Raw genomic sequence first — 23,714 nt, 5'->3', positions numbered from 1 at the left:
GATTCTCCTGCCTCAGCCTCCTGAGTAGCTGGGTTTACAGGCGCCTGCCACCATGCCAGGCTAATTTTTGTATTTTTAGTAGAAACGGGGTTTCACCATGTTGGCCAGGCTGGTCTCGAACTCCTGACTTCAGGTGATTTGCCCGCCTTGCCCTCCCAAAGTGCTGGGATTACAGGTGTGAGCCACCGCGCCCAGCCAGTTAACAAATTTTAAAGCTGGGTGATGGGTCCACAGATGTTCTTGATGCAATATTTTCTACTTTTATGTGTTTGAAAATTCCCAAAATTTTAAAAAAGCATCTTTAAAAGCCCAAAATTTTAAAAAAGCATATTTAAAAGCCGTTAAAAATGACAAAGTGTAAATATTTATTATTTCTAAGTGGAAGATTATGTAAATATTATTCTCTGTACTTTTCTGTATTTTTTTAACCTCTCAAAAAGAAGAGAGGTAAGGAAGCTAGTGAGAGAGAAAGAAGGCTCCATTGTCTTTTTATCTCCCTTGTCTGTATGGCGAAACACAATTAATTTTTCTCCTATTTTATTTGTATTTATTTATTTATTTTTATTTTATTTTATTTTTTTTGAGACAGAGTTTTGCTCTTGTTGCCCAGGCTGGAGTGCAATGGCACCATCTCGGCTCACGGCAACCTCCGCCTCCCGGATTGAAGCTCTTCTCCTGCCTCAGTAGCTGAGATCAGAGGCATGCGCCACCATGCCCAGCTAATTTTTTTGTATTTTTAGTAGAGACGGAGTTTCTCCATGTTGGTCAGGCTGGTCTCAAACTCCTGACCTCAGGTGATTTGCCTGCCTCGGCCTCCCAATGTGCTGGGATTACAGGCGTGAGCCACCACGCCTGTCCTATTTTTATTTATTTATTTATTTTTTGAGATGGAGTTTCACTCTTGTTGCCCAGGGTGGAGTGTCATGGCGCGATCTCAGCTCACCACAACCTCTGCCTCCCGGGTTCAAGCGATTCTTCTGCCTCAGCCTCCCAAGTAGCTGGAATCACAGATGTGCAACACCATGTCCAGCTAATTTTGTATTTTTAGTAGTGACAGGGTTTCTCCATGTTGGTCAGGCTGGTCTCGAACTCCCAACTTCCAGTGATCTGCCTGCCTCAGCCTCCCAAAGTACTGGGATTACAGGCGTGAGCCACCGTGCCCAGACAATCCTTCTCCTATTTTAACATGAACTTAAATGCAGAACATTTGAAGAGATTTCAGGTTATTATAAGGAACGGTTTTGGTGGGTTTCTTTTTTCCTTTTTTTTTTTTAGAGACAGGGTCTCACTCTCTTGCCCAGGCTGGAGTGCAGTGTTGCAAACACAGCCCACTGCAAGCCTCAACTTCCTGGGCTCAAGCAATCCTCCTGCCTCAACCTCCCAAGTAGCTTAGAATCACAGGCACACACCGCCATACCTGGCTAATTTTTTTCTTTTCATTTTTCATTGAGATGAGGTCTCCCTATGTTGCCCAGGCTGGTCTTGAACTCCTGGGCGAAGCAATCCTCCCTGCCTTAGCCTCCTAAAGTGTTGAGATTACAAGTGTGAGCCACCACACCCAGCCAAACTGTTTATCAGTCTGGGTGCAGTGGCTCACAGCTCACAGCTGTTTTCCTAGCATTTTGGGAGGCTAAGGTGGAAGGATCGCTTCAGCTTAGAAGTTCGAGACCAGCCTGGGCAACATAGGGAGACCCCTGTCTCTACAAAAAAAATTTTCTTTTTTTTTTTTTTTTTTGAGATGGAGTCTTGTTCTGTCACCCTGGCAGAAGTGCAGTGGCACGATCTCAGCTCACTGCAAGCTCCGCCTCCCAGGTTCACGCCATTCTCCTGCCTCAGCCTCCCGAGTAGCTGGGACTACAGACGCCTGCCACCATGCCCAGCTAATTTTTTTTATTTTTTTTTTAGTAGAGATGGGGTTTCACCCTGTTAGCCAGGATGGCCTCGATCTCCTGACTTCGTGATCCACCCACCTCGGCCTCCCAAAGTGCTGGGATTACAGGCATGAACCACCGCGCCCAGCCCAAAAAAATAATTTTTAAAAAAGCAGCCAGGTATGGTGGTATGTGCCTGTAGTCCTAGCCACTCAGGAGGCTGAGACAGGAGGATCACTTGAGCCCAGGAGTTTGAGGTTACAGTGAGCCATGGTCACGCCACTGTACTCCAGCCTGGGCTACAGAGTGAGACCCTGTTTCTAAAAATAAAAACTGTTCATCAGCTGACATGGCTCCTGTGAAGTAGTTATCACTAATCCCTGTATGGGGATACATAGAGACTAACTGACCTCTGGGGGTCACTTCCAACTCTGATTCTATAAACCCTACTTTTTAGTTTATGTCATTCCTCCCCTTTGAAACTAAGAATGATAGTGATGCCCTATAGCCTTTATAAATTAATGGCGGCTGGGTGCAGTGGCTCACACCTCTAATCCCAGCACTTTGGGAGGCTAAGGCGGGTGGATCACCTGAGGTCAGGGGTTCGAGACCAGCCTGGCCAACATGGCGAAACCCCATCTCTACTAAAAATACAAAAATTAGCCAGGCATTGTGGCACATGCCTATAATCCCACATACTAGGGAGGCTGAGGCAGAAGAATTGCTTGAACCCATGGGGTGGAGGTTTCAGTGAGCTGAGGTAACACCATTGCACTCCAGCCTGGGTGACAGAGCAAGACTCTGTCTCAAAATAAATAAATAAATAAATAAATTGCTAAGTAAAGAGTTGTTCATTTAACAGATATTTATAGGCAGCCTAGGGAAGTAGGGTAGTATAATTTACAGTGTATTGAGGGAAGGGGGTGGCGGGGAGAGAGATAGCTAAAGAAATAATTACCGTCAAGTTTGATACAAGACTGAGCCATATTCACAGGCTTTCACGCACAGAAGAAAGAGTTAACTCTGGGAAAGTTAAAGAAGTTACACATGGGCTGATTATTAAAAAGTCTTTAGACAAAAATATATTGATCACAAACCCTTTAGCCCCAAAAGTTGTATGATACTTTCATACAGTGGACCTCAGTAGAGATGTTAAATAGAAAAAGGAGATCCTCTACTTCTAAATGATACAGGACTGTCTCTGAGAGTTAATGTTAGGTGAATAAAACCAGAGTGCAGAATTATGAACACGAGATGTCTATTATTTTTGTCACGATTTTTATTGACTATACCTTTTCAGAATGTATTTGGCTGCATATAACAAGACTCTAACAAGACTTATAACAAGACTCTAACAAACAGTGACTTGAAAGAGTGCAGTGTTTGTCTCAGATAACAAGAAGTCTAGAGGCGGACACATCAGAGCTGATGCAGCCCTCAAAGAAGTCAACAGGGGCTCAAACTTCTTTTTGCTCTACTATGCTTAAAGAGGGTTAAACCTCTTTAGGAGAGCCCCCAACCCTCTTTAGGAGGTTTAGAGGGTTGGGAGCCCTCTTTAGGATCCTTAAGTCTCTACTGTGCCTGCAGGCAGCTGAGCCATATTCCATTCAGGGAACACGGGTAAGCCCAAAATGTCAAAGGTATACACCAACTGAATCTGTTCCCTTGTATCAGGAACTCAGTAAATTTCTCAGAAACCCCACCTGGTAGACTAGTGCTTACATTTCATTGGCCAGACTGTGTCACATGATCACATCTAGCTGAAGGGGATCATGGGGAGGTAAGTTTTTTAAGTGAGGACCATTGCCACTCCAAATGTAGTCAGAGTATGTACTTTTCTGTATATTTTTAACCTCTCAAAAAGAATAAAGGGAGGGAAAGAAGATAGAAAGCAGGCTCCATTGTCTTTTATCTCCCTTGTCTGTGTGGCAAAACACAATTAACTCTTCTATTTTAACATCAACTTAAATGCAAAACATTTGAAGAGATTTCAAGTTATTATAAGTAACAATCTGGGTTTTTCGTTTGTTTGTTTGTTTTTTGAGACAGGGTCTCTGTTGCCCAGGCTAGAGTGCAGTGGCGCAAACACAGGAATGAATGGATAGGCAAATATTAATAGCAATGTCTGCCACCCTGATTTCTGAAGCTCAGGATGCTAAAAAAATTTGAGAAGCTTTGTAGGAAAATGGACAGATCAAAAGCAGATGAAGTTTTTAAACATATAATGGAAAGAAAGTGATTTGGTGAAAAATCTTGTAAAAACATTTATTAATCTTTCAATATGCTAATTACTTTCTTACTCTGATTACTTAAGTTGTATTTATTTGTGACCATTTTCTAATCAAGAGTTAGCATGAGGGCCTGGCGTGGTGGCTTAGGCCTGTAATCCCAGCACTTTGGGAGGCCGAGGTGGGCGGATCACTTGAGGTCAGGAGTTCAAGACTAGCCTGGCCAACATGGTGAAACGCTGTCTCTACTAAAAATACAAAAAACTTAGCTGGACATCATGGCACATGCCTGTAATCCTAGCTACTCGGGAGGCTGACGCATGAGAATTGCTTGAACCTGGGAGGCAGAGGTTGCAGTGAGCCGAGATCACGTTACTGCACTCCAGCCTGGGCGACAAAGCAAGACTCCGTCTCAAAAAAAAAAAAAAAAAAAAAAAGAGTTAGCATGAGAAATATTCAAGAGTACTGAAATATATGTACATAAATTGGCATGAAGACTTTTATTTCAGATAATTTTTTTAAAATCCAGTGCATTGAAAGTTTAATAGATTGCTTTGGGTAGCTAAAATAGGAATAAGATTACCAGAAGAAAATTTTCTCAAATTTTTTCATACTGTCACTGCTTCTCTGACATATACTAAATTGGACTCTTGCAAAAATATGATCCAGAGTTACTTATCAGGTGATAAAATCTTAGAATCTGAGAGCACAGTACTAGATAGTGAAATTACAGGATAGATTTAAAGACTTCCAGTCATTTCACTCCAATTTCCTATAGAAAAATAGATACCAATAATAGTAATCTTTTTTTAAATCTTTTTAACTATTAACTGCCAGTTTAGATAACTCTTTTAAAAAAAAAAATCCCTGAATCTTATAATTTGGGGAATGGAAGGGATGTGTTTCTCCAGTCCCCCTCCTTTCAGGGACAAGAAGACCAAGGGTCTGAGTTTAAGGGATTTGCCCATGAATTGTCTTATGTAATAAGCAGAAGTAGAACTATTATCCAGATTCCTGATTAGGCTAAAATTATTGATTTCATTCTGATGAATTCAAACAACTTGACCTTCCCCAGTTACTGTAAGCAAAAAGAATTAAGCCCGTTCTTAATATACTTTTTTCCTAGCAACATTCCCTTCCCTGTTGCTTCAAAACTAGGAATAAAAATTGGACAAATTTGTGGCATATATCGGTGACGGTAACATTGATAACGTTGGCTTATTCTCCCTCCCCAACAATCTACTATTCCTTAGGAAAATAAACATTTTATTTTATTTTTATTTTTATTTTGAGACAGAGTTTCACTCTGTTGGCCAGGCTGGAGTGCAGTGATGTGATCTCGGCTCACTGCAGCCTCCGCCTCCCGGGTTGAAGCGACTGTCCTGCCTCAGCCTCCAGATAGCTGGGATTACAGGCATGTACCACCATGTCCAGCTAATTTTTGTATTTTTAGTAGAGATGGGGTTTCACCATGTTGGCCAGGCTGCTCTTGAACTCCTGACCTCAAGTGGTCTGCCTGCCTCAGCCTCCCAAAGTGCTGGGATTACAGGCGTGAGCCACCATGCCCAGCTAAACGTTTTAAATTGTCATTTGTTACTATGACAAGGTGGCTCTGAGTTCCAGCTTTGCCTTTTATAAACTCAGTGTTCTTGATCAAGTATTTAACCTCTGCAGACCTCTGTAATTAGAATCACAAGTAGAATCACAGACCTCTGTAACTAGAATCACAAGGTTTTTGTAAATGGCAGACACTGTAAAAATGATGGGCTTTCACTTTTATTATTGCATACCATTGTTTTTGTTGTTTCTGGCCATGTGGCATTTAAAAGTTGCTATTTATTTAATGAATGCTGTTTTATGACTATAGATGTCAAAATCACTCATTTTCATCCTTAGAGCAATTCAAAACACCACAACTTTTTGCTTACCTGGTTATTACTTTCTTTCATAAACTGAACTGCATGAAAAACTTGTCCAAATGCTTAACCCTTTTTACTTTTATACTTGCCCATAATCTCATTATGTGATTTTTGTGAAATGTGATAATATGGACTTTTTTCAGTGAATGGTTTTGTAAACTAGAAATCATTCGCAGGGTAGTAATAAAATACAATTTTATTCCTTTCTTTTAGTCACTTTTTAAAAGGTAATTTTAAATGTTCTACTTTAAAAAAATGTCGTCCGTTAACTTTTCAACTGTCTTATAAGCCTCCATTCTTAGTGATTTTCTTTGGGATATAATGAGATTTTAATCTAAACCATGAATTTACTCTTAGATACTATTTGACTCACTGGTTCATTTCCTTTCTCTACTCCCCAAATTTGTAATCAAGTACAGTATGTCTACTGGATCATCTTTACATATTCTCTTAAATTTTTTTAACAAAGGAGATCAATTAGACATGAGATTTTCCTTGGCATTTGATAATGCCAAGTTGTTCTTTTAATTGTATCTTTATGTGATTATTATAGCTGTTAAACCAGTCTGTTTTTTTAAAGAGTCTCATATATTATTTGATGATTTTATATTTCTTTTATTTATTCATTTATTTTTGAGACGGAGTCTTGCTCTGTCATCCAGGCTAGAGTGCGGTGGCACAATCTCAGCTCACTGCAACCTCTGCCTTCCGGGTTCAAGTGATTCTCCTGCCTCTGCCTCCCAAGTAGCTCCCAAAAATTAGTCAGGCGCCCACCACCATGCCTGGCTAATTTTTGTATTTTTAATAGAGACGGGGTTTCACCAGGTTGGCCAGGCTGGTTTCGAACTCCTTACCTCAGGTGATCCACCCGCCTTGGCCTCCCAAAGTGCAGAGATTACAGGCATGAGCCACCGCGCCTGGCCTGATTATTTTATATTTATTTCTCTCCATGTCTAAGGCGGTTGTCCTAGGTCAAGCCCTTTTGTTGCATCTTCCTTGGACCTTTGTAATAGCTCCCCCACCCCATATCCCTACTTTCCCTACATACTTTTTAAGATTTTTCTATGTATCACCTTTGGAATCTTCTTCCTAAATTATTAAAAAATATATATCATCCTTTCATCTCAAAACATTGCCTGTGTAATAAAATATAGACCATTTCACCTACTATAACCAAGCTCCAAAATTCCTATCTCTCACTTATCCACACAGTCCCTTTACTGTAGCCAAACTGATTTCTTCAACCTTTGGTCACATTTTCTACTCTTGCCTTCTCTATGTCATGATTCGTGGTCTTTCTTATTCTGGGGTTCCCAAGCCCTACTCTTGTTTTGTCCTTTTTCTCCAGCTATGGAAATCTTACTTGCCTTTCCAGGCCCCGCTCAAATTTAGCTTCTTCAAGGAAACTTTTTTAAAGCTTTTAAGACACAGATGAGGTCTACAGAAAAAAAGGAAAGATAGAAGCTTTCAATGGGCACATGTGGAAGGCAGCCTAATCTAGTAGAAATAGATTGGGGTTTGGAGTCTCTGTTAGTTATCTATTGTGTAACAAACTACTCCAAACCTTAGTGGCTTAAAACAATAACCAACTTATTTCTCATAATTCTGTTGTTTGGCTGGACTGTTCCTTTGCTGGTTTCTCCTGTATTTATTTATGTGTCTGTGTTTACCTCGTAAATGTGCAGGGGGCTGGGCTTGAATGGGACAGCTGGACCTTTCTCCATGTTGCCTTTCATTCTCTAAGAGGCTAGATTAGGTTTCTTAACTTGTAGTCTCAGGTTAGCATTCCAAGAGGGTAAGCCCCAATGCAAAAACATGTATCAAGCCTGTTTGTCCTTCCTTTGCCGATGTCCCATTGACCAAACAAGTCACATGGTCAAACTCAGCATCAATCAAGGAGATCGTACATGGCTTGGATATCAGAGGGTCTGACTGATAAGTGTAAGTTGGTGTAACACTCTGCCACAGTTTGCCCTTTGGCCCCAATGTTTCACATTCCTTCCATATGCAAAACAGACCACCTCCAAAGACCCCAGTCTCATCCATTTTATGACATCAAGCTCAGAGTCCCTGATCTCATGATTTCTGTTAGGTCTCAATATGGACGTGGCTCCATGGGTGCATCCCCTCTTCAGTCAGGGACCTAGGAACTAAAAGGACAAGTTATCCACCCTCCCCCCACCCACCCACCACCGTCCATCCAACATACGATAGTGAATCAGAAAGAAGATAACCACACTTGTCACTTCCATTAAAAAGAGGGAGAAATGGGAGGTGACATAGCAGTCACTAGTCTATAGCAATTCTGAAATCCAGCTGGGCACATATCTGGGCCACCTACTCTATCTTGGAGCAAGGAATGTTTCTTGATTAGGGCTCAGTTCTATTCCCTGGAAATGGTTCTTGAATCCACTCTTCTCCATTGTTCTTGGCTCTACCTTCTGAGCTTCCTTTTCTTTTCTTTCTTTTTTTTTTTATTTTTTTTATTTTTTGAGATAGGGTCTCACTCTGTGCCTAGGCTAGAGTGCAGTAGTGCAGTCAGTTCACTATAACTTTGAACTCCTGAGCTCAGGTGATTGTCCCACCTCAGCCTCCCAAGTAACTGGGACTACAGGCATGTACCCCCTCACCCAGCTAATTTTTATTTTTAAATTTTTTGTAGAGATAGGGTCTCACTATGTTGCCTGGACTGATGTTGAACTCCTGGCCTCAAGCAGTCCTACCACCTGGGCCTCCCAAAGTTCTGGGATTATAGGCATGAGCCACTGCACCTGGCCTATTTTCCCTTTTCAGTAAGATACAGTTTATACTTATAGCTGAGTAGCTTTCCAGCTTCCACTAAGAGTTTGCCATTCCTTCAGCCTTTGCCTCCTAGCCTCATTTTTCTGACTCAAAGCAAACACTTCACTTATAGATATACCATTTCTGTATCAGGTATCTGTTGCTACATAGCAAATCACCCATACAGTTTAGTGACTTGAAACAACTTACCATTCTGTGGATTGACCTGAGGGTTCTTCTGCTTGGGGTCATGCAACTCCTGTGACTGTGAAAAGCTTATCAGTTGCATAGGCACTTATCAGGCTTTCCTTGTGTACTGTTTGTTGATGTCCTATTGGCCAAAGCAAGTCACATGGCCACGCGTGGAAGGGGATCATGCAGGAGCTTAGAAACCAGAAGACGTGACTCACATGGGGCCATTTGTAGCAGATACCAACAGATTTTCAGGTCTACCTTACTGTGTACTCTTGGGAAAGTCATTTTACTTGTGTGCACAATTTTTTCACCTATTAAAAGAGGTTAATAATACCTATCATGAAGTTGTGATAATGTTTAAATTTTTAGTAATTACCTGTTGATTTTTTTCTGACTATAAAAGTAATACTTTTGTCATTGTACAAAATATGCAAACTACAGAAAAGTATAAAAAAGGAACAAACATCTGCTGAAATTCCCATGTAATATAGTTCTATACTATAAGTTCCTTGGGGGCCTTCTCTATATTATTTGCTACTGTAGGTTTCTGTCTTCATTCTTATTCTGAAAGTTAAAAAGTCCTTGAAGGAAGAAACCATATTGTATTCATCTCTGTAAACCCCATAGCTTTGCATTTACAATTAAAAGAGATAATGTGGCTAGGAGCGGTGGCTCACACCTGTTATCCCAGCACATTGGGAGTCCGAAGCGGACACCTGAGCTCAGGAGTTCAAGACCAGCCTGGGTAACATGGCAAAACCCCATCTCTACCAAAAATACAAAAGTTAGCCAGGCTTGGTGTCGCACACCTGTAGTTCCAGCTACTTGGGAGGCTGAAGTGGGAAGATTATTTGAGCCTGGGAGGTGGAGGATGCAGTGGGCTAAGATTGCACCACTGCACTCAAACCTGGGTGACAGAGTGAGACCCCATCTAAACAAAAAAAAAAAAAAAGAGGGAGAGAGATATGTAATGCCCTTAGACTAGTATCTGGCACAGATTATATCCTCACTTAAATTGGAATTCCATTAGACATTACTAAGGAGTCTCAGAAATCTTAAGTTATGAGCCTGAGGAAAGTATACCAAGAGCACAGTATCTAAATGGAGCTGTGGAGGGTGGCCCTTCACTAGCCAACTTCTATCTGGGGTATCCTAGTGACTTGTGGGGAAGAGCGAGGAGTATTACAGAGAAGGAAGGTGTCAAGATCTTCTTACAGATCCCAAATTGCTCAGTAGAGAGACCTCTATTTAAAGCTTCATTAGAAAGATATAATAAAAAAAAAAGTGGGGGGCAACCTATGGAATATTTTATTGTTGAAAACTGAAATCAGACGTTAGTGATAAAATGGTATTCCTGATACTCTAACAAATCTTACCTTTATGTTTTAGTCAAAGAAGTTTGGCAGAGATCACGGAGCTAATTCATACTGCTCTACTTGTACATCGTGGGATAGTAAATTTAAATGAGTTGCAATCATCTGATGGTCCACTGAAAGACATGCAATTTGGAAATAAAATTGCTATCCTGAGTGGAGACTTTCTTCTAGCAAATGCCTGCAATGGACTAGCTCTGCTACAGAACACCAAGGTAAAAATGGGCAGGGTTTGGTTGTACCTGAATGGCTTCAGGCAGCAATTAGTTGGCTGCTGGAGCTGCAGGTCTGTGTGCCCTGCTGCCCCAACTCCCCTCATGTACATGCTCAGTAAACAGTAAAACTGTGATGAACATAATGATGGCAGTGTTAGTACCAGGCAAAGTGTAAATGCTAGGAAAGAGTTTTGAAAGTAATTTTTTTTCTGATTATGGATGAAATTATTAATTATAGGATAGGGTTAAATCTTCAAAACAAAGCAAATATAAGTAAACATTACCTATAATCTCACTATCCAGAGATAATCACTGCTGGTTAATGTCTTGATTTATTTCCTTGTAGTCTTTTTTTGTTGTTCATTAATGCCTTTATATATGTAATTTTTTGTAATATATATGAGAACTTACTATGTATAAGGTTTTTTTTAATCCTGCCTATTTTTTCTTACATAATATTATGATGTGAGCATCTTCCCATGGTTATAACTTCTTCTATAATATCTAGTCATTTAGATATAATACCACTTGTTTATCAAATTCCTCATTGTTGGACATTTAGGTTGCTTATTTTTACTATCATAAGTAGATCTTCAGTAAAGATCTTTGCATATCAATTTTCCCTATTCCAGATTATTTCTTTAAGATAAAGACCTAGAAGTGGTTCAAAGGGTTAAACATTTTTAGTGTTTTTTTTCCTTTTGTTATAGAGACATGGTTTCACTCTATCACCCAGGCTAAAGGCCAGGCGCAATGTCTCACTCCTGTAATCCCAGCACTTGTGGGAGGCTGAGGCGGGTGGATCACCTGAGGTCAGGAGTTCAAGATCAGCCTAGCCAATATGGTGAAACCCTGTCTCTACTAAAAATAAAAAATTAGCTGGGCGTGGTGGCGTGTGCCTATGGTCCCAGCTACTCGGGAAGCTGAGGCAGGAGAATCACTTGAACCCGGGAGGCGGAGGTTGCAGTGAGCCAAGATCGCGCCACTGCACTCCAGCCTGGTAGGTTGCAGTGAGCTGAGAATGTGCCACCGTACGCCAGCCTGAGTGACAGAGTAAGACTCCGTTTCAAATAAAAATAAAAAAATAAAGCGCAGTAGCGTAATCATAGCTTACTGCAGCCTCAAACTCCTGGGCTCAAGCGATCTCTTACCTCAGCCTCCTGAGTAGCTACAGGCACCACCATGCCTGGCTAATTTTTAAATTTTTTGTAGAGACAGAGTGCCACTGTGTTGCCCAGGCTAGTCTTGAACTCCTGGCCTCAAACGATTCTCCCACCTCAACCTCCCAAAGTGCTGGGATTAAGGCATGAGCCACCACGCCTGGCCAGATTTTTAGTATTCTTGATACATATTGCCAACCTGCTTTCTGGAAAGGTTATAGAGGTATTTCTTGTTGTATCAGTTAGGATTAGGTTTGATTATAAGATAACAATGCCCTATAAGATAGGAATTTATTTTTTCTCTCATGTAAAATCATCTAGGAGTAGGCAGGCAAAAGTTGGTATAGTGGTTCTGCAAAGTCAGGGATCCAGCCTCCTTCTGTCTTACAGTTCTGCCATCCTTATCTTACCACATCATGGCCCAAGGTAGTTGCCATTATGGCTTCTCTCCAGTCAATAGAAGGAAGAAGGACAAAAAAAGGGCAGATCTCCTTCCCTTGAAGGTTCAATCAGTGTACATCCTAGTTTGCTAAAGGAGAGTCTCAGTGTAAGCCAGCTATCCTGGGATCCCATCTGATTTAGCATTTATCCTGAATTTTTCATTTTTTAACAGAGTATTATTACAAATAATTACATTAGAATAAGCTGGGATGAGTTTGGTAGATCCCCACTTAGTACTTCCAGCCTCTGTTTTTGTTTTTATGTGATGTAATATAATAGTATTGTGAGACTCTTACACAGTGGAGAGAGTTCTCATTATCAGTTGTCATTTTTTTGTTTGTTTCCTTTTTTTTTTGTTTCTTTTTTGAGACAGGGTCTTACTCTGTCACCTAGGCTGGAGTGCAGTGGCATGATCACTGCAGCCTCAACATCCGTGGTTGAAGCGATCCTCCTACCTCAGTGTCCCAAGTAGCTGGGACCACAGGTGCATACAACCACACCCGGCTAATTTTTTGTATTTTTTTTAGAGACGGGCTTTTGCCTTTTGCCATGTTGCCCAGGCTGGTCTTGAACTCGTGGGCTCAAGAAATCCTCCCGTGTTGGCCTCCCAAAGTGCTAGGATTACAGGCATGAGCCACTGTGCCCAGCTTCATTTTAAGTTGTTAGGAAATCTGAAAGATACCAGAAATAGCTTATCTCTTTTCCCAGCCCTTTCAGACACAACTAACACTTCCCAATCAAGGACAGAATGCAGGGCAATTGCTAATACAGTAAAGTGCACTCAGACACAAATGTCTAGGGGCAGCTAACTCTTTCCTGTATCAGGCGGTGGGAGAAGCTGGCTGTGTAGTGTGTCACCCAATTGTACTGTAGCCCATGCATGGCCTGCAAGAGTCACAAAGCTGCCAGGTACCAGTTGATAAGTTTAGTGGGAAACAGTAAATTATAGGTTTGGGTGTCTGTAAAATATATATGGGAAATCAAGGCTGATCAGCTCTGCTAGGGAGCAAGTAGAGCATAGACTGAGCACACTTGCTTGTACAGTGTAAATCTATAACTATTTTATTGCTTGGCAATACTTTGTTTTTGCAGTAAATCCTTTTGGCAGCAGTAAACCGAAAAAACTAAAAGTATGTGTTGCATTTTTTTAGGTATTGATTTTTTTTCTTAAGAAAGGTAATAAGGAATGTATATTAATAACTTGAACAAAATGTTTGTTGACATTTATCAACCACTGTGGAGGCCATAGTGGTATCACTGACCACATGAAAACAAGAAAAGTCTGCTGAAGAAGTGTCAGGATCTACTTTATGCAGCTGCAGAAGGTATATATGCATACGACTCTGCAACATAACTTACATTTAGAGAAATGACTATGCTAAGTGATTGCACTAATTATCAACCACAAGTGTTTATGTGTATATAGGAAAAGGGAAGCAATAGTTCTTTTGCATCACTGTCAGTAGAAGAACTTTGAAAGCAGTTAAATAATTCCAGTTTTAGTTCAGTGTCATCAGGTATTTCAAATAAGTAAATCATTTAAGTTAATTCTATAAACGGTTTGGTTTTTTCTTTCCATTCATTCATGGGATTAAGGTAAAGTTTTTGGAAGTATATTCTATTAAACATAAAGCCTTTGTGAGTGAGATTGGAAATTCACTTTAGAAGTTCAATATAGAAAATAAAATTATTAGTTTGTAGTAAAAATAGAAGTACAAATTTTGGTGAAGCACAGTGTTGTGGTAAAAACAATGTTTTTACTACATTAAGCAACCATGGAGTAGTTGGCATTGGTTGTGGCACACACACAATTGATCATTACATCTAAACAAGCACCAAAAGTCTTCTATTTTAATAAAAGCTATTGTTACATCAAAATTTACAAATATCTGAATAGTCACAGTCACTGAACTATATGATTTCGGAGTTGTAGCTGATGTCAGATAAAAAATACACTTCAGGCCAGGCACGGTGGCTCATGCCTGTAATCCCAGCACTTTTGGAGGCTAAGGCGAGTGGATCACCTGAGGTCAGGAGTTCGAGACCAGCCTGATCAAGATGGTGAAATCCCGTCTCTACTGAAAATGCAAAGAACATTAGTCGAGTGTGGTGGCACATGCCTGTAATCCCAGCTACTTGGGAGGCTGAGGCACGAGAATCACTCGAACCTGGGTGGTGGAGGTTGCAGTGAGCCAAGATCACGCCATTGCACTCCTGCCTGGGCAACAAGAGCGAATCTCCGTCTCAAAAAATAATAATAATAATACACTTCAGCAGAGCAGTATGTGCCTTTTCTCTTTGTTGTCTGTCGTTGATCAGATTTTAGAAATCTTTATAAATCAATCTGTGCCCCCAGCAGTGGTATTGAACTTTATTCTAAATGGGTCAAAAGTTTGGTGGCATTTGGGCACGGTGGCTCACTTGTGCATTTCCAGCACTTTGGGAGGCCAAGGCAGGCGGATCACTTGAGGTCAGGAGTCTGAGACCAGCCTGGCCAACATAGTGAAACCCCGTCTCTACTGAAAATACAAAAATTAGCCAGTGGTGGTGGTGCATGCCTATAATTCCAACTACTCAGGAGTCTGAGGCACAAGAATCACTTGAACCCAGGAGGTGGAGGTTTCAGTGAGCCCAGATCATGCCACTGTACTCCAGCCTGGGTGACAGGGTGAAACTCTGTCTCAAAAAATAATAATAATACTACTACTACTAATAATTAGCAGCATTTTGTTCAATATCACTTGAGAATCTTAAATCAAGTATTCAATAAACAGAACACTACATGAGACTTTTAGGGAATTACAATTAATGAAAACAAAACAAAACTTCCATTAGAATTTTTCCTTACAAAAGCAAAGAAGGAATGATATAAACAGTAACAACTCAAACAATATACAAGATTAAAATTTTCAGTTCTGTAGTTGTGATTTGAAATGTCTCACCTTGCAGGAAGAATCTTGGTGGTGCTCCTACTTTGAATAAATTGCACACACACACACACACACACACGAAATGAGATTGAGAAGGCCTAGATTTTGCAGCATCTAAATTTGGCAAAACATTGAAAAGAATCATAGAGACAACTTATTTGACAAGTTTTGTCTTATAAAAATATTTGTTAGGCCGGGCGCATTGGCTCACGCTTATAATCCCAGCACTTTGGGAGGCCAAGGCAGGCGGATCACCTGAGGTGGGAGTTCGAGACCAGCCTGACCAACATGATGAAACCCTGAAATTATCAGGGCGTGGTGGTGCATGCCTGTAATCCCAGCTACTTGGGAGGCTGAGGCAGGAGAATCGCCTGAACCCAGGAGGCTGAGGTTGCAGTGAGCCAAGATCGCACCACTGCACTCCAGCCTGGGCAACAAGAGCAAAACTCTGTCTGAAAAAAAAATGCTATTTGTTAAAGTAAGATACTCTGATGGAAGCAAAAAGAGAGTGCCTCTAAAAATATTTGGGCTGAAATATTTATACTGTTAAATATTTTTAAAATTAGAATTATGTCCTCCATTTAGCAAATTTACTCTGAACTTATCAGGTAACTTAGAATCTGTAGAAAGAGAATTTTCTCCATAATTGAAAGTATCAATAATTTCAAATGAATTAACCATAAACTGCAACTGTGAAGAATATTGTGGGCAGTTTTATTTTTAAATACCATATTTTAATGAACACATTCTTCAGAAAAATGCCAGTGACACAATATTAGAGACAGATATGTCTAAGAAATGGATTAAACCATGTAAATATACATCATTAATAATTCTTCTCGTTATTTTTAAATATTCAGATAATCAGTATAAAGAAGTTATTGTTCTGTTGTACGTACATGTATGTTATTTTTATTTCTTTTGAACTTTTATTTTTGAAAATAGTTTTTGAATAGAACCTGTTGAGTCCACCAATATAATAAAATCAGCTGTTCGTTAATAAATACATATTTCAAAAAGTATAAAATTTTAGTTGTTTCAGAGCGTCTTTTTACTCTTGTGTCCCAGTTTGCATGATAATTATATAGTATTCACACTTTAAAGACATTTCTCATAAGTCATATGAGATTTTTCTGCTCACATCCTGTTGACCAGAATTTAATTATATAGCCATACCTAGCTGTAAGGGAAGCTAGAAAATGTAATTTTTATTGTAGGTCATCATGGATCCAGCCAAAAATCTGGAAGATACAGATAACAGATACTAGGAGACAAGTAACATTCTGCCCTACCTTCTCATCACGTGTTTGCATTTTTGGCTAGCACATATACTCATGAGGTAGACCTGCGGAATTTAAGGGAGAAAGTAGTATGGTACCTTTAATATCTAATTTATGTTCATATTTTTTAAAAAGCTAAAGTAAAAAATGAATTGATCCTATTAAGCAGACTATTAGAGAATCTTGGTCAGGCATGGTGGCTCACGCCTATCATCCCAGTACTTTGGGAGATGGAGGTGGGAGGATAGCTTGAGCCCAGGAGTTGGAGACCAGCCTGTCTCTACAGAAAAAAACAAAACAAAACAAAACAAAAACAGGCATGGTGGTGCATGCCGTTAGTCCTAGCTACTCAGCAGGCTGAGGTGGTAGGATTTCTTGAGCCTAGGAGTTGGAGGCTGCATTGAGCTATGAATGCACCACTGTTTCTCTAGCCTGGGCAATAGAGCCCTTATTTCAAACAAAAAAAAAAAGAGAGAGAATCTGATGTCTCTCTCCAATTCTATTTTATTTCGTCTCAAATGTCTGTCTCCTTTATGCATATAATATACTTTGATGGGTCCGACTAAATTCTCTCCTTCACTAGAATTCACATGTTAACAGAAGGTGAGTGGTTCTTTGCCCCTGGGACTCAGACTGTATCATCCATCTTTCCTTTTCACCATGTTTGCAGTGGTCTGTGATAAAACTTAGCCCTTGTTTAGAGAAGAAAGAGGCCTCAGAAAGTGCAGATCTGACATAGTGTCTGGACACCTTGAGCTGCACATGACCAGCTCTAGCTTCACAGGCTGGCCGTTCATGGATTAGACCTACAAAGCTGAGGGAAGGAGATATTCTGGACCTTGATAGTACCTAGGTCCACATTTTGGTAATTTGCCTTGGTATAGTCCCCACCTTAGAAAACCAAGACTCGTTGCCTTTGGACAAATTTCTATTGGTTTTCTGTAATCATTCGTTTTAACTTTGAACTATTCTGATGAAATCTTACATAAGGTTAAAATGGTGGTATTATATACAAACAGTCATGTTAAACGATACAAACAATCACTTGTTTAAACTGCTTCCCTTTATGGGACTAATATTTAACATGTTCCTTTTTCTTAGCTAGCTTGTGTCAGTCACACATGCTTTTTTTCAATGTGGTTCAAGTACAGTGAAAATGGAAGCTTTACTCCCATCAAAATCAAATCAGATTCACAGCCTGTGAAATCCACTCTTGGTGTTTTGCATTCAGAAGCATCACTATAAATGTTCCAGAGTCTAAGACCTCCACCATCTGCTCCATTAGGCACTGGATTTCAGTAGCACTACTTGATTTACAAAAAGAAAAAGGAAAACTTAGCATATCCAAGCAACTATTCAGCCTGAAGCTTCTTGAAATAAGAATGATCTGGCATTTCCTTCCCCTTCAGTGAGCCCCCTACCTTCATGGTCTCTGCACAGGTTTACACCTTTAAATTTGCATTTTATCAACCTTTCTCTGGTGAGGAATTTTTTCCTTTTTAGGCTATGATTTTTTTTATGAATTTGATAGTTGTATGTTGAATTGAAGGCTTTATTCTGTGCAGCCCTCCTGTTGATCTCAAACGTGAATCTTTTGCACCTTGTTCTTCAAAGGGTCATTGAAGGCTCTACCAGGTCAATTTCAAAAAAAAAAAAAAAAAATGCCTCAGGGGTTCCTTTTTGTGAAAGACCTTAAGAACCATGCCCAGGGTCTATAATTGATCTTCTCCAAATCAAGGCTTTTAGTAACTCTCTTTTAATCATAATAGATGATTTCCAAATCAGGTGAACAGTATTTTAAACTGAGGAGATTGTGAATTACTAAAGTTCTTGAAAGTCAGGAATTCCCTCTGATAAAGCAAATCTCCCATATTCAGAGCCAGTTTCTTTCATTTAAATACTTGGCAATATTTTCATCAGAATAATTTAAGGAAAGTGAAGTTATATCTCAGAAGAGGACTTACTTTATCAAATGGGCTCCTAGAAGCTTAAGTTGATTAAGTATAATAGTAACTATGGTTTTTTTGGAAGGAGGAGGTGGCGATAAATATTTCTTTGGAGTGGTATTGTATGAAGTTTTTTGGGTTTTTGTTTTTTTTTTTTTTTTGAGACAGAATTTTGCTCTTGTTGCACAGGCTGGAGTGCAGTGGCGCGATCTTGGCTCACTGCAACCTCCGCCTCTTGGGTTCAAGTGATTCTCCTGCCTCAGCCTCCCAAGTAGCTGGGATTACAGGCGCCCACCACCACATCTGGCTAATTTTTGTATTTTTAATAGATGTGGTTTTGCCATGTTGGGCAGGCTGGTCTTAAACTCCTAACCTCAGGTGATTCACCTGCCTCAGCCTCCCAAGGTGCTAGGATTACAGGCGTGAGCCACCACACCTGGCCAAGTTTTCTTATCTCTACATATGGTTAATGTCTTGGTAAAGTTAGATTCTATTTAATGATGTTTTAGTTTTCTTTTATAAGAAAGAAAATTTGTCAACAATAGCAACATAAATAGATACCACAGCAAGAGGAAACAGGCAAAACTTAATACAGAATTTCTGTTTATAATATGTCACTGTTTTTTCACAGTGACAGCCTGCTTTTTCTTTGAGGATGTATATTTAACTTGGTAATTAAAGTTGGCATATTTGTAACAACTTTAATTTTTTATGACTTATTCATTCTACCAATTTCTCATTTTCTTGTGCTACTGGATTCTTGTCTGAATTTCTATATGATGTGTTTATCTCTGTACTTCTCATGGGGTAGGCCATTAGATGAAGGGTTCTGCAGTCAAATGAAATTCAGAGCTGTTTTATAATTGCCAAGGGTAAAATTAGCAGAGTCAATTATTTTCCCTTTGGCTTTTCCCTGAAGATATTAGGGGTCTTCAAGGTAATTGCCTTAGGTAACACTTAGATTTTTAAATATCTCCAAGTATAGAAATTGGTTTATTAATCCTCTGGTAATTGTCTTCTTACCATTATAGCTGTAGTCACGTAAATGCAAATTAACAAGATTTTGAATTCAAGAGTGAATTTAAAAATTAATGCTTGGGTTTTCATTCATTTTCAATTATGGAACATAAGGGCAAGTTTTTATTTTAGTACTTCACTGTATAAAGACCTGGACTAAAAGACCTCAGAAGGCCTCTTTTTAAATCATAAATTTCCTGATTCCATTGGGATAAGTTGCTCTATATTGTGTCCATGTAGAACATCACTGGATGCTGTAGTGATGTGGTCATGCCAGAATCTAAAATTTTAGTGTTTGAGCAGCAAGCTATCAATGAGACATGCTAACTAATTGGAAGGGAAATCATGAAATGGAGAAGTACTATAATTTCGAAATCTAGCCGGCCATTAACAGGCTTCCTCTGGTCTTTGTATTTATTTAGACTGGGTTTGTATTTAGGATTAAGCCACAGTGCAAATAAGACTGTGTGGATTACTACCTGTCATCTTGTTTTTGAAAACAGTCTTTTACTTTACATATATAATCATAAGCCTAGTATTTAAAGAATGGAATTTATCACGTTATTTTTTTTTCTTCGTAGTCATTTTCATTTAATGGACCTATTGCTATATATCAGATAGGAGACTATGAGTCAGCCTGGATCTTGTCTAAACACCCAAGAGCATTGTCATGATGTCACTCCTGAAGGTTGTTCTATTAAGCATTAGTGATTTATACTTCTGGATAACCAGTGGCACAGATGTACTCTTTACATAGCTGATGTATTTCCTTATGTTAACTTTGTTTTCCTAAAGGCATAAATATGTTGTTTACAATGACGTATTTTGTTTATACAAATATGCTCAATTTATGCATATAAATCTCCCTTTACACCATCTATATAGTTTAATAAAGATGCTATTGTCTATTTGTGTTTGTCTTATCTGTTATATTAATTTTACTTCTAATTTCATGTTAAATTGAAACCTAAAAACATGTATTAAGTTTTTCCCTGTCTTATGCATTTAAAATAGGCATTATTATGATAGTGTTTATAGTTTTACTTGCACTATTTTACTTGTGAAAATTATTTAATATCTTTTAGGCTCTTTAGTTTGACACCCAAGGTTATTAATTTTTATACATGTAACCCACTCAAGTGTAGATTTGCATGACTAGGGTAAAGGGATGCAGAAGGTGGTAAGTGGGGTGTCATATAGTATAACAGTAAAAGAGACTATCTCCATATCAATTAATTAGAAAAGTCAAAATGCTATCATAAAATTATTTCAGAATCCCAAAATTAGCTTCTTCAGTTTTTTTGTTATTTGCTAATATAGTCACATATTAAACAGACTGTATCCATTTTCTGATCATGCTTCCTTGATCTTTAAAGCGAAAGTAATAAATGATTAGTGTGTTCAAATTATACTAGAAATAAGACAAATTTTAAATACTATGAAAACCTGGAACTTTGCCCATTTTGAAGCCACAAGACAATGGAATGTAGTAGCTTTTTGGCATAGGAAGGTTATATGCCATCAGGTAAAATTGACATTTCTCTGAGTATCAAACCAGAAACCTAACAACAAGGAAAAAGAGCAAGGGCAGCTTACATGTTTCTTCCATATGCCTGGCATTCAGACACCCTTTTTTTTTTTTTTTCAGTCTTACTGTGTCACCCAGGCTGGAGTGCTGTGGCTCAGTCTCGGCTCACTGCAAACTCTGCCCCCCGGGCTCAAGCGATTCTTCTGCCTCAGGCTCCCGAGTAGCTGGGATTGCAGGCGCCTGCCACCACTCGGGGCTAATTTTTGTATTTTTAATAGAGATGGGTTTTCACCATGTTGGCAAGGCTGGTCGTGAACTCCAGATCTCAGGTGATTCACCCACCTCGGCCTCCCAAAGTTGAGATTACAGGCGTAAGCCACCGTGCCTGGCCAAGGACACCTTTTTTAAAAAGAAAAAAAAAATCTGCATTCTACAATACCTGCAAATAAATAAAATAGGAAAACAAACTGAACAAGAAATATTTGTTAAATTATTTTTAAATGTTGACATATAAAGGGAAATTTGGTTTAATAAGAGGATGAGGGCAGGCACTGGTTTTTTAATGCATATTTCATTTCTAATGTTCCCTTTTTAATTTTTTTAATTATTTTTATTTATTTTTTGTAATAGAGACAAGGTCTCACTATCTTGCCCAGGCCAGACTATCTAGCCCAGGCCGGTGTTGAACTCCTGGGCTCAAATGATCCTCCCACCTTGGCCTTCCCAAGGGTTAGGATTATAAGCGTAAGCCACTGTGCCCAGCCAAGTTTCCTTTTTTTTTGAGACAGAGTCTCATTCTGTCACCCAGGCTAAAGTGCAATGGCATGATCCTGGCTCACTGCAACCTCTGCCTCCCAGGTTCAAGTGATTCTCCTACCTCAGCCTCTCGAATAGCTGGGACTACAGGCACATGCCACCATGCCCAGCTAATTTTTTATATTTTTAATAGAGGTGGGGTTTCACCATGTTAGCCAGGATGGTCTTGATCTCCTGACCTCATGATCCGCCCGCCTCAAGCCTCCCAAAATGCTGGGATTACAGGTGTGAGCCACCTTGCCTGGCCCAATTTTCCTTTTTCTTAGCACAAGAGAAATCATGCTTTCCTCTGATGTTTCTCAACTTGAAGATCCTTGATTTATGTCTTCTTGAAAGGAGAAAGTAGAAGTCAAGAAGGTGAGTGGCAATTTTTCTGAAATAATAAGTAAAAGGAGAAAGAATAGAAAACTGGAGGATGAAGATTGAAGAGAATGTATATACACTTTAGAGATTACCTGAGGTGAAATTAACCGAGTTGTGAACAGTGTGTTAGGCTGTTCTTGGTTTGCGATAAAGAAATACCTGAGGCAGGCCAGGCACAGTGGCTCACACCTATAATCCCAGCACTTTGGGAGGCTGCGCGGGCAGATCACGAGGTCAGGAGATTGAGGCCATCCTGGCTAACACAGTGAAACCCCGTCTCTACAAAAATACAAAAAAATTAGCCGGGCGTGGTGGCAGGTGCCTGTAGTCCCAGCTACTAGTGAGGCTGAGGCAGGAGAATGGCGTGAACCAGGGAGGCGGAGCTTGCAGTGAGCCAAGATCATGCCACTGCACTCCAGCCTGGGCAACAGAGCCAGACTCCATCTCAAAAAAAAAAAAAAAAGAAAGAAATACCTGAGACGGGCTGGGCACGGTGGCTCACACCTGTAATTCTAGTACTTTGGGAGGCTCAGGTAGGTTGATCACCTGAGGTCAGGAGTTCGAGACCGGCCTGGCCAACATGCCAAAACCCTGTCTCTACTAAAAATACAAAAAATTAGCCGGGCATGGTGGTGGGCGCCTGTAATCCCAGCTACTCGGGAGGCTGAGGCAGGAGAATTGCTTGAACCCAGAAAGCAGAGGTTGCAGTGAACTGAGATTGCGCCACTGCACTCCAGCCTAGGTGAAAGAGTGAAACTCCATCTCAAAAAAAAAAAAAAGAAAAAGAAAAAAGAAATACCTGTGAGACTGGATAATTTTGTAAAGAAAAGAGGTTTAATTGGCTTATGGTTCTTCAGGCTTTACAGGAAGCATGGTGCTGGCACCTGCTCAGCTTCTAGGAAGGCCTTAGGAAGCTTACAATCATGGCAGAAGACAAAGTGGGAGCAGGGACATCACATGGTGAAAGCAGGAGCAACGGGAAGGAGGTGCCACACACTTTTATACTACCAGATCTCCCAAGACCTCACTCACTATTGTGAAGACAGCACCAAGCCATAAGGGATCTGCCCCCATGATCCAAACACCTCCCACCAGGCCCCACCTCCTGCAATGGGGATTACAATTCAACATGAAATTTGGGTAGGGACAGAAAGAGACACAGTATACAAGCCTGCTGGAGTGAAGAAAGGATAGATGGAGAAGAGACAGGCAGCTGCAGATGCAAAGGCAGGAATCAGCTGTCCATCCACCCAGTACTTAGCAAACTCCTAACTCAGAAAGTTCCGCAGGTGAGATCATTAGAAAGGGAAAAGAAGAGTAATGAATCACTCAAACTTGAAAGATTTTTTTCTCGCTCTGGCTTTGGAGAACTAGCAAATGTCCATGAAAATGGAGGGGGGGCCGGGCGCGGTGGCTCAAGCCTGTAATCCCAGCACTTTAGGTGGCTGAGGCGGGCGGATCATGAGGTCAGGAGATCGAGACCATCCTGGCTAACACGGTGAAACCCCATCTCTACTAAAAATACAAAAATTAGCTGGGCATAGTGGCGGGTGCCTGTAGTCCCAGCTACTCGGGAAGCTGAGGCAGGAGAATGGCGTGAACCCGGGAGGCGGAGCTTGCAGTGAGCCGAGATTGCGCCACTGCACTCCAG

At 40.1% G+C, this 23,714-nt stretch overlaps 1 protein-coding gene across 3 annotated transcripts in view; it reads left to right on the top strand.

Annotated features, from left to right (window-relative positions):
• PDSS2 (decaprenyl diphosphate synthase subunit 2) overlaps nt 1–23,714 on the top strand; it is a 308,730-nt gene that overhangs the window by 174,726 nt on the left and 110,290 nt on the right. For all 3 annotated transcript variants that reach the window (XM_032156019.2, XM_058435449.1, XM_032156020.2), the window contains one exon: nt 10,384–10,582. In XM_032156019.2, coding sequence (XP_032011910.1) covers nt 10,384–10,582 — 199 coding nt within the window. The remainder of the gene's footprint in view (nt 1–10,383; nt 10,583–23,714) is intronic.

The sequence above is a fragment of the Hylobates moloch genome, unplaced genomic scaffold, assembly GCF_009828535.3.
Source record: "Hylobates moloch isolate HMO894 unplaced genomic scaffold, HMol_V3 SCAFFOLD_2, whole genome shotgun sequence".
In the NCBI taxonomy this organism is placed as follows: domain Eukaryota; kingdom Metazoa; phylum Chordata; class Mammalia; order Primates; family Hylobatidae; genus Hylobates; species Hylobates moloch.
The sequence above is the reverse complement of the archived record's forward strand: the minus strand, read 5'-3'. Positions and strand labels throughout refer to the sequence as shown.